Source organism: Sceloporus occidentalis, unplaced genomic scaffold, assembly GCF_023333645.1.
Source record: "Sceloporus occidentalis isolate IW3139 unplaced genomic scaffold, rSceOcc1.0.p SCAF_180, whole genome shotgun sequence".
NCBI lineage: Eukaryota > Metazoa > Chordata > Lepidosauria > Squamata > Phrynosomatidae > Sceloporus > Sceloporus occidentalis.
Genome location: NW_028317160.1, coordinates 811,587 through 823,693, shown reverse-complemented (window position 1 = coordinate 823,693; position 12,107 = coordinate 811,587). Strand labels below are relative to the sequence as shown.

Here is a 12,107-nt window from a genome sequence, read left to right as displayed (position 1 = left end):
CATACATACACATGCTTACACATACTTACACCAATATACATCTTCATACTCACGAACACATATTTACACACTCATGCTAACACACATTCCCTCTCACACCCCTTACACATACAAATTCATGCTCACAAATACACATACACATCCATGCTAACAAACACTTGCACATACAAATCCATGGTAGCACAACATTAATTACACATACACATTCAGACTAGCACTAACACTTACACTTCCATGCTAGTACACAAATGATTACACATACACATTCATGCTCACTTACACATTCATGTTAACAGACACACAGATACATGTGACTCGCTCCCTCGCTCTCACACCCCTCTTACCTCACTGGCAGCTTTGCCACTGTGGGGTCACGTAACTTTAATTATGCAATCCAGATGCATTCCCCGTGCCGGTCCAAACTTCAACCTTACTTAAAGCCTGACCCCGACTTTTATTTATGCCCATAAAAAAAACTTAAGCGTACTGGAAAAATCTGGTGCCAAATTTACATGGTATGCATGATGCTGTAAACAACAGCGTCACCGGCCACAGGTCCTTTGTTATTTAGATTACCTGGCATTTGCAACAATGCACATTATCATCAACAATCATTCATATTCAAAAGGGTATTTTACTTTGAAAGTAAGTGAGCGTGTTCCCATTAATTTAGCTTTAAAAAGCTGTTACTGAGCTTTTCCATTCGAAAACAATATATTATTATTATTATCATTATAACATAATATGTCAGTTAGTTACCCAAGTCTGTCTTATTATAAATATATATAGTGACTTTTATCATGACATAAACCCCTACATCCCATTGAACAGGGGATGGGAGTGAGGGTGCCCTTTAAAACACCAAGGTCATTTTATTATCCCCTCTCTAATGCATGTAGTGTTGGGAGGGAAGTGAGCCTCAAAAGGATGTCCCCCAGACCCCCCATTACATTTATTAACAAACAATTTATTGTTAGTATTATCACAAGCAATGCGTTGGTTAATTAATCTGTATGCTGCGTACATTTTCAACTTCCATTAACTCTCCGGCAATTCAGCATATGCAAGCTGAGAGTGATCTGCAAGTTGGCTCTGGTTAATTTTACGTTTTCTGCCTGTACATGATAGAGCTTTTACTGTTGTTCTGCTTTCGCGTGCAGCCATCTGCTGGGCAAATGCTGCAAAACTGCAAATGATCTAAGACTGTAGTATGCATCATCTGTGTCGTAGCCCCTATAAGTTCCTCCTGTTGATGCAAAGACTTTGTGTGTGTGTGTGTATGGGAATATAATTTTATCTATCTTTTTCCAGCGACAGTGAAGAACAGCCAGGGACTTTGAAGAATAACAAAAAGAACATTACCTTTCCAGTGAATTATGAATCCTGGCTGACATTTGCAGGGTATATTCTAATATTGTAACTCTTTTACAGTACATTAAATGTGTTAAGAGGGGGAGCTGCAAGTAGCCTATCATGTGATGTTCCCAGGTGTTGCAGTAATCATACCTGGAAACTCTCAAGGTCTCAGGGTTAAGGGGAAACTTCTCAGGGTCACACAGTCTAGAGCTGGCTCCATCCTATTCTGCACTCCTAGTTGGTGATTTTGCTACCAGTATGTTATTGTTTTATCCCTGCTTAAATGCAGGTGATAAAATGAAATGTACCTTTTGATAATGACAAGGCATTATTTCCATGAGGGCCAGAATAAGAGAATTTTTGGTTAACACATTTGGCGAGTCACTAGCAGACTCTTCATAACCAGTCATTAAAGGGTTAATATTTCTAAAGTCTCAGGGGTAGTTTATTTGGAAATTTCCCAGGTATGGTAGTAACCACTAACATACACACATTTATTCACCAACCAGTGACCCCTTAAGAGTTAATCAAAATCCTACAATGTGTACTTAACACTAAGCAATATAACAACGTTGTTGCAAACACGGTTCATGTATCATGCTGGGTTGATAATTATTTCTCATTCATTTTAATGCATATTGAAGCTCATTTTGTGTGGACTCCAGTGCATTTTATTGAATCTAAATGCTTGTATTCATTATTAATTAGTTAGAATCTAGACTTGACCTTGACATCTGACGGCGGAACTTGGCCTGGGGAGACTATGGTCTCCCGGCTCCAAAAGTTAAAGGTTCATACGGACCTTAAACTCTTGGATCGGGGTCCGTACGGACCTTAAACTCTTGGATTGGGGAGACCAGTGGTCTCTCCCGGCCGAGTTTCGGCACCTGGATTTAAACAGTCTGTACGAGTGATTCTATTGGTCGAGAGCAGGGGGCTCTTCTGCCATCAACCAATGAAGCGCAGGTGCATGAAGACGAACATGAAGAAAAACACCAAGAGTTGGCCTTCGCCCAATTCTATTAGAAATGGACTCTAATATGCATTTTACATTAACCCCTTAAGGACAATGGGCGGTTTCTAAACCCTATGAAAACAAAGCATTTTGGGCTTTGTCATTCAGGGGTTAAAGTAAATCTACACTGTTTCTTTCATATACATTAATTACATTAAAAAGGTATTTAGAGTGGGCAGAACTGCCCCAGGCGAGCAGTACATTTTATGTTTAGCAGGTAGTGGGATGGACCTGGTATAAAAGAAGGGATTGATCCATGGCACTGAAAATGCATTTGCCATAGTAAATGGAAATTGCGACGTGATATGACTGCAGCCTCCTAGGTTGTCATATTCCTGAAGGGGTAGGTGCCCTGCCGACCATTTTGCTATTATCAGTCTAGAGGACAAGGGGGAGCTGATAGAATCCTATTTTTTGCTTTAAAACGTTGTTAATGTACATTTTCATTCTTTAAAGTACTGCAAAAGAGATCCAAGTTTCAGTCCCAGCAAATGAATCCATACCAGATATAATAAATTCCACTGAAGCCGTGGGACCCGAAGTTATTCTTAACTATGTGGTAAGCCAAATATTGCTTTAACAATAAGACCTCATAACAAACCAAACATGTGTTAGGAAATAATTGATTTTGTGATATATGATTTAATTCTTCTATAGATAAAAGAAACTACAGCACTGTTATTCTTTTTCAGCAGGCTCTTTTCTTTTCACTAAGCTTATAGTGATGAAACTGGAGATAATTTGTCATTTTAATAGGCAACATTATCACAAAACTTATTTCACCTTGTCGCTGCCTAAGCCTAACCCAGAGAAGCTCCACCACCATGGTACTTAGTGCTGAGTGCCTAGTCGACCTAGCCCAGAATATGCATCTACTTGTATGTCAATACCGGTACCTCAAACCCAGTAGGACCACTCTCACTTTAAGTATACAAATATGTGTATGATAAACACAGATGACTGATGGTTTTACGCCCTGATCCAGAACAAGCCTCCAGCCATCCCCAGGCCCTACTTTGCAGGGCCCTCTTCCTCGTGCTAGGCATACTCCACATAGAACGCTAGGATGTGACATCCAAGTGCTCTGTCTTTTAAGATGGTCCAGAGCAAGGGAAAATATACTACTGAGGTCTATACCGGTCATTAAAATGGCTCACCAGGGCCTAACTAGCTCACCAGGTAGCCCAATTGCTCAATAGGATGATCTGGCCAATGCAACCACTGCATTGTTCTCAGATTATGAGGAATGGTTATGTGTAATGTTTAAATCTCTTTGATGCTACCAGATGCTTCACTTCACTATTCATTTTGTAGAGTCAACACTCTCCAGTACGGAGTGCTGAATTGGCCCTATATAATGTATAATTTAATTTCATAAAATAATTGCAGTTATTCAGCATTGTGTGCATATGGCTAAATGTGATGAACATTCATTTTATTATTTTTCAGATAAAAAGGGAAGATGAGATTCCAATGCCAAAGGTTACTTTCCACCTTTCATTTCCTTACAAAACTCCAGATCATAATACACTCCTATATCTCACCAATGTGTCATCATCTAATGTAAGTTCAATATTATTTATTCATTATACTTTTTAACAAATGTCTAAGTTTTTGGACTTAGGAGCCCTGGGTTTATAGTCCCATGGCTCTTACAAATGTCCTGAGTGATTCAAGAGAGATTGAGTAGCATTTCCGAATGGAAACAAAACCCAGATTTTCGTCTGAAAGGAATAAGCAGAAAATGAATGGACCAAATACATAATTTTAACAATTTTAGTCCATTTCAACACAGTTAACCTTTCTAGCTTTCTAAAAGATCTGCCTTTGCTAATTCTACTAATTAGGTCCCTGGCCTTAAGTTAGCAGTCTCTACTGAATCTGGATCTCCATACAGAAAACAGAGACTTTACCTATTGATATGAAAGGAATTCTTAAAAGCAAAACTTATTTACTTACTGCCCCATTAATTTTACTTTTGATACCTATTTCTTCCTGAATGTACTTAGTTCATGTGGATGTTTATTGCTTCCTTTATTTGTTAGGAATCACCATACTACGTAACAGATAGTTGGTGGCCACTGCAGCATAAACACTATTTTTATAATCAATTATTATTATATTTCATCATATTTATTAAAATATCCTGTAGAACCTATAGACATATTTTTCTGTCTAGAATGTGAACTGCAGTGTTAATCATCTCTTGGATCCTTTGAGGCTGCAATCAGGAAAGTCATATATAATGCCAAAGTTTACCGAACACTCAAGGGATACAATATTGGTAAGCTTTTCTATCTTTAAGAATTGTTTAAAATATATAAATATAAGAATTATAATCATTCCATAGCATAATTTAGTTATTCTGGTATGCTGAAATCACAAATTAAATACATTTTGTTTAAATTTAAATCTTTGACTAGTGTGAGTAAATACATCAATATATCTGTATTACAAAACAGGACTGCAAGAGAACTAAATGTTCTTCATTCAGCTGTGCAGTGGATCCGTCTGATATTACTCAAGTAAATGTATCACTAAGAATATGGAAATCAACATTTATTAAGGTACTGTGTGTTCAAAACCTTATTGGCTATATAAGTTATATTGTGTTCTGTTAACATGCCATGAAAGTAGCATATCACCATGCTCTGCTCCCTATCTGGAGTAGCATGGCATACAGATTTCATTGGCAATCCATGTTTTCTTTGTTCTATATATAGCATGAGTGTCAGGAATGTGTGTTTTAATCATCGGGGATCTAGTAGAGCATCTTTCTGGAAATCTTGTATGATGTAGGTACATCAGATCTATAGCTATATCTCAAAGAGATTGCCAAAGAATGCAGAAGAACATCACCTTAATTGATATTGTAAAAGGACATACACTGATGGTTGGAAGGCAAGGTCACCTCTACCTCTATACCCTACCTGACCCTACTCTCTCTCCTCCATCATTTCAAGAACCTAGAGCCCAAGTTGCAGCATGCTGTTCACTGTTGCAATCACTGTTTGTCATCACTTGGTACTGTATGTATACTTCGCATAAGAAATAAACCCATCTAAGAAGACATAGAAGCTGTGATTTTGTCTGAGCTTTGGTCATGAAGACATTTAGATATTTGTAATAACAAGTATATAATAACATTATTGAGTTAACAGGCCTGTGTTTTACACTTCATTTGTTGCTCAGCCTCGACTTCCCACAATGCAATGAGTATTTGTTTATTGGGTCAATTTATATCCAATTCCTTAGGAGGCAAGCAGGCATGGTTACATATAAAGCATGCCCATTTCTACTCGCCTTCTGTAGCTGGAGACGCGCCGCGGGATCCGGTACCCGCGGGCATCGGGTATTCAGGTGAGTCACTTCGGCGGACCCGGAGTTGCGGACCCTGACAGATCCCTCTTCCGACGAGAGGTCTCCGGACTCTCTCAGGGCCTGGACGATCAGGATGTTGATTGTGAAAAGACGTAAGAAGCTCTGGGGCATGTACGATGTCAGCAGGCTCCCAAGAATCTTCGTCCGGGGCATAACCCCTCCAGCGGATAAGGTATTGTAATTTTCTATGATAGTACCTAGAGTCTAGTATCTTTTCGACCTCGTATTCAGGGATATTATCCACGAGGAGGTGGGTTAGGAAGACGACCTGGGAATGGATTATCATTTGAGCAATGATACATGGAACACGGGATGGATGGACATGGAGTTGGGCAGCTTCAGTTCTACTGCTGTGGGGGAGATGAGACGGCTGATAATAAAAGGTCCAATGTACTTGGGACCCGGCTTCCTAGTAGGACAGGATAGTTTGAGGTGCCTAGTAGAGAGCCAAACCTTGTCACCAGTTTGATAGAGTGGCGTACTGCTACGATGGCGATCCGCAAAATTCTTGTAATGACGTTGAGCCGTCACTAGGGTTTCGTGAAGAACAGAAAAAGTTTTGGTCAGTCTATTAGTGTGTTCTGAAACTGAGGGGACCACACTGGGTATAGGAGCTCCAGGTAGCATTGTAGGATAATATCCATAATTGGCAAGGAATGGTGACATATTGATGGAGCGAACTCCGCTAATGGCAAGAAAAGAGACCAATCGTCCTGTAAGTAGGCTGTGTAACACCGAAGATATTGTTCGAGCGTCTGATCGGTACGCTCCGTCTGACCGTTGCTCTGAGGATGGAAGGCAGAGGAGAGAAAAGGCTGAATATGGAGTTGTTGGCAGAACGCTTTCCAAAAACGTGAGGTAAATTGTGAGCCCCGATCAGATGTGATGTCATCAGGTAGGCCATGTAAGCGAAATATATTTTGATCAAAAAGCGTAGCCGTCTCGGAGGCGGAGGGAAGATGTCCATAGGGAATAAAATGTGCCGTTTTTGTAAAGCGATCAACAACCACGAGAAGCGTAGTGAAGTGATTGGATGGTGGTCAGTGATGAAATCCATTGATATGCTTGTCCATGGTTTGGATGGGGCAGGAATAGGTTGTAGGAGGCCTGCGGGACGCTTAGGTATCTCCTTGGCTCGAGCACACGTAGAGCAGGATGACACAAAAGCCTTCACGTGTTCCTTAAGTGTCGGCCACCAGAAAGATCGCTGAATCAAATCGGATGTTTGTAGGATACCTCCATGTCTGGCGATGGGTGTGTCGTGAAAGGCTTGAAGAACTTGTAAACGAACCTCTGGAGGGACAAAAACGAGGTCATTGTGATAGTAGAGACCATGCTGGTATTGTAGTTCTGGAACCTCTGGTAAGTGGTTGCGGGAAGAGTACTGTAGAACAGAGTCCCAGATAGTGTGGGTCATGGCAAGAAACTGTGTAGGGGATAAAATAGTGTTATCTGTTTCAGGAGTCTGAATGGTAGTAACGTCATGCATACGGGAGAGCGAATCGGCTTTAGTATTATGGGATCCTGGACGGTAGGTAATGTGAAGTTGAAATCGTGTGAAGAATAAGGCCCACCTCGCCAATCGTGGTTGAAGGCGTTTGGCCGAGTGCAAATATTCTAAATTCTTGTGGTCAGAAAATACAGTGATGGGATACAGGGCTCCCTCCAGCAAATGACGCCATTCCTCCAGAGCTAGTTTAATCGCCAATAATTCTCGTTCTCCTACACCATAATTTCTTTCCGCTGGAGAGAGAGTTTGGGAAAAATAAGCCACTGGATGTAATTGTCCATCAGATTCTTGCCTTTGAGAGAGTACTGCTCCTACGGCGGTATCTGAGGCATCGACCTCCAAGGTATAGGGATTTTGGGGGTCAGGCATCCGGAGGATGGGAGCAGAGACGAATCTGTCCTTAAGGTAGTCGAAAGACCTTTGTGCTGCCTCGGACCAGACAAACTTGGAATTCTTGGAGGTAAGAGCGGGTTGAGCAAATTTGGAAAAGTCTCTGATAAATTTACGGTAGTAATTCGCAAATCGGATGAATCTCTGAACACCCTTCCGGTCTGTAGGAGGAGGCCAGCGGAGAATAGCATCGATTTTCTTCTTATCCATCTGGATGCTGGTAGGAGTGAAAACATAACCCAGGAAATCAATGACTTGCACTTCAAACATACATTTCTCTGGTTTAGCAAAAAGTCAATTTCTTCTGAGTCTATAGAGCACTTGACTGACATGTTCCCTGTGTGTCTCTATGTTTGAGGAAAACACCAGGATGTCATCTAAGTACACTATGACGTATTGGTCCAGAATATCGTGAAAAACGTCATTGACGAAGTGTTGGAAGTTGGCGGGTGCGTTGCATAACCCGAAAGGCATGACAAGATACTCAAAATGGCCATAACGGCATCTGAAAGCTGTCTTCCATTCATCATCCTTGCGTACTCTCACCAAGTTATAGGCTCCCCGTAAATCTATTTTGGTGAATACCTTGGCTCCACGAACATGTTCCAATAGTTCAGGAATGAGGGGAAGAGGGTATCTGTTTTTTACAGTAATATTGTTTAATTCTCGGTAATCAACGCAAGGTCGGAGTCCGCCGTCTTTTTTATGCACAAAAAAGATTCCAGCCCCCGCTGGGGAGGTAGAAGGGCTAATAAACCCTTTAGCGAGATTTTCATCGATATAGTCTTTTAATACGGTAAGTTCAGGTTCAGATAGTGGGTATATGCGACCGAACGGAATGGCAGATCCTGGGTATAGTTCAATTGGACAATCATAAGATCGATGAGGAGGAAGTTTATCTGCCCCTTCTCAAAAACATCTTTGAAGTGGGCATAAGGAGGAGGTAGGTCTTGGGATGATTGGGACAGGAGAGAGACGCAGGCTGACGTTTTCTTGAGACAACCTTGGGTACAGTGGTTGGATGCAAAACGGAAAGTACCGGTCTCCCAGTTAATAGAGGGATTATGAGTTCTCAGCCATGGGAGACCCAGGATCACCGGAGAGATAGAGTTCATGATGTCAAATCGAATGTTCTCTGAATGTCCCTCCCCGATCTTTAGTAGCGTAGTGGTCTCTCGAATGATGGGTCCAGTTTTCAGAGGGCTGCCGTCCACCAGTTGTATAGTCATAGGGGTCTTCTTATGGCGAGTGGGGATGGAGAGCGAGCGTGCCAAATCAAAGTCCAGAAAGTTGCCACTAGCTCCGGAATCCACCATGACAGAGAGGTTAACGGAACCGCTACTCCACTGCAAGGATACGGGGAGAGAAAGGTGAGCTGCAAAACGAGGCATTTGTCCTGTAGATATTTGATGATGATGAATAATCTCCTTACCCTTACGGAATCGGGCGCATGTTCTGCAGTCCTGGTAGGAATGGCCAGCTCTGCTGCAATATAAGCAGAGTCCCAACGATCTTCGACGTTCCCTTTCGGCAGGAGACAGTGGTCCATGGACAATACCTATTTGCATAGGTTCCTCGGGTGGAAGCGAGGCATTGGAAACAGGAGGAGAGGCAGGCGACCAAGTAGAGGGAGAAGATTGACGCTCGAGTCTTCTCTCACGGAGCCGACGATCGATCTGGGTGGATAACGTGATAAAGTCCTCCAGGCCAGAAAGAATGGAAGTGCGAGCAAGTTCGTCTTTAACCAATTCCGAGAGGCCCCAACGGAATTGATCGTGGAGAGAGTCCAGAGCCAGGCATCTGAAATCAGTAATGTACTCCTCGATGGGGTGCCTACCCTGCTTGAGGGTTCTCAGAGAGGTGGTAGCCGAGGCAGTTCTGAAAGGATCGTCGTACATAGAATCCATAGCCTGACGGAATGAGGCCCATGAATCCAGTAGCGGACTGCTGCTGTGGAGGAGGTGATGAGCCCATTGTTGAGGTTCGTCCGAGAGGAGAGAAATGACGGTATGGACCCGGACATAGTCGGAGAGATAGGTTCTGGGTTTAAGATTAAACAGTATTTGGCAGGAAGTGATGAAAGTTCGGTACTTCTTACGGTCACCCGTGAATCGTTCCGGGAGGGGAACTTGAGGTTCTATGGCCGAGGCGCCTTCCATGTTGAGCGGTAGAGGGGCCACGGCTGGGTCTGCAGGAGCGACATGGGGAATTTGAAGCTGTTGCACCTGCTGCCTAAGCTGGTTTTGACTTGCCTGGAGTTCTTGCAAAGACTGGTTCATAGAAGCCATTTGTTGGCTTAAGGTAGCGAACATGTCAGGTCGTCCTGCGGGCTCCATAGGGCTCAGTGATTATGTAAGGTTGCAAGGCAGGTAAAAAGGTAGAGTCCGGTATGCAGGTACGTACCCCAGGAACCAGCAGATAAGGCAGGCGAGAGTAAGCCGAAGTCAGCAACGAAGCCGTGGTCAGGGAAACAAGTGAGCTGCGAAGTCAAAATCCGAAGCCAGAGTCAGGAAACCAAAAAATCAGGAACGCCGTTTAGTATCCAAGGGTCGGGATATAGAGAGCAGCAGAGTTGAGGGCAAGCCGGGTTTGGTACACAGAAATCTTCAGGAAACAATCAAAAGGCACTAGAGCTCGAATAGATGAACAATCACTGAGCACTGAGCTAATCTCAGTGCTCAGTTTTTAAACTTGCCGCCTGGGGGAAGCCTCGCCCCCAGCCGTGACGTCATTGGTGCGCGTACCCCGGCGTCTCCATTCGGGGACGCATAAAGTTTGTTGAGGGCGCGCGCGCGCCTGCCTAGCAGCAGACATGCTGACGGAGGTGGAGGAAGCTGGAGACGCGCCGCGGGATCCGGTACCCGCGGGCATCGGGTATTCAGGTGAGTCACTTCGGCAGACCCGGAGTTGCGGACCCTGACACCTTCCATCCAGGTTGACCTATATAGCACCCAATGCTGATGGCTGCCATTTCCCTTTACTATTACCACTTTCCATTTACATATGTCTCACAATGGCTTAATTATCTTTGAGATCACTTAGAATATTGCAAGTCTTACCCTAGATGACATCTACAGGCATTTATTCAGCTTGTTTAACAGGAGCAGGTTATTGTATGGTCAATGATTAACTACATTTAATAGAGCCCAGATGGGCTGTATGTTTTAAGGAATTGAATATAAACTCTCCCACACATTGGAATGATAAAAGGTATCTTGGTAGGCAGTAAACTCCACATTTCTCTTGCTCTTTCTGCAAAGATCCCCTTTCACTCTTGTTCTTTGTACAGTCCTATTAATGCACAGGTCATCAGAGATCAGCTTGTATGTTTGTGTAATAATATTATATCCCTCTAGAAATGCAGCTGTTCTAGCCTTTAACTAAATGTAGCCATTTTCAGAACTAAAAGGCATTAACTTCTGTTTCACAGGCCAGTATCCACAGCCTGAATTTGGTCTTAAGCGCCATGCTTAAAAGCGAAAGTTCAATACTCGTCTTAAATCCAGAGAGTGAAAATTATGAGGTAAGCATGAACAAACGTGTGTAGTCAAAAATGAAATATGAGTTGTGTTTGAATTTGAAATACCTAAAGCATGTAGCAGTGATCCCACAAAGAGAACCAGGATCAGCTCCAAGCAAATGGTCTACTATTTAATTTCCAGGAAGGTGAATTATTTTTCACCCATAGTTATTTTTGCATTTGTTTTTTAGAAAAATCCCTGAAAAAAATGTGTAATCTCATATAAATGCACCAGATTATTTGACACCGAAGCCCATTATGTTCCAAGAAGGAGTTCAAATATGTATCCCGATCATCATATAACCAGCAACAGTACCCCAAATTCCAAGTGTAGTACGGAAGAATGCCACAATTCAGTATCACCTGACCTTTAATCAATAATAATATACTGTGTTCAATTGCGATCCAAGTTATAGAAAAATCCACTTGTTATAACATCATTTCTTACTTATCAAATCCTTTTAGACAATGATCAAATTATCCAAAGAACTGGAGCATGGAAAAGTGCCCTTTTGGGTTATTCCACTAAGCATTATTATTGGACTACTCATTCTGGCGCTGATTATATTTGCAATGTGGAAGGTAAGTAAATATTGTGGGGAAAATAAATGCTACAATGTATGGGAAGCTTGGGTTTTTAAACCCGATTCCAAATAGTCTTTGGCATACCTACATTACAAAAAGGGTTACTTTAGTCTTAGAAGGGTGTTGCTTCATTATTATTATTGTTACTTTTTACTTCTTGATTACCAGTAGATACAACATACTGGCACAGATTGAGAAGTTTACCCCTTAGCCTGGGGTACGGACTCTCGGCTTCATAAAAGAATATGATTCATTTTCATAAGTTTCCTGCATAACTAGTAATCTACGTGTCTTCTTTTTCACAGATGGGCTTTTTCAAGAGACCCTTAAAGGAGAAGATGGACGAATAA

The 12,107-nt window shown here is 42.2% G+C and overlaps 1 protein-coding gene across 1 annotated transcript in view; it reads left to right on the top strand.

Moving 5' to 3' along the window:
* LOC149278798 (integrin alpha-1-like) overlaps window positions 1-12,107 on the top strand; it is a 44,192-nt gene extending 32,085 nt beyond the window's left edge. The window contains exons 23-30 of the mRNA XM_089501726.1: window positions 1,312-1,401; window positions 2,828-2,930; window positions 3,821-3,934; window positions 4,551-4,655; window positions 4,834-4,938; window positions 11,083-11,175; window positions 11,638-11,754; window positions 12,063-12,107. Of these exons, the coding sequence (XP_089357852.1) occupies window positions 1,312-1,401; window positions 2,828-2,930; window positions 3,821-3,934; window positions 4,551-4,655; window positions 4,834-4,938; window positions 11,083-11,175; window positions 11,638-11,754; window positions 12,063-12,107 (772 nt within the window). The remainder of the gene's footprint in view (window positions 1-1,311; window positions 1,402-2,827; window positions 2,931-3,820; window positions 3,935-4,550; window positions 4,656-4,833; window positions 4,939-11,082; window positions 11,176-11,637; window positions 11,755-12,062) is intronic.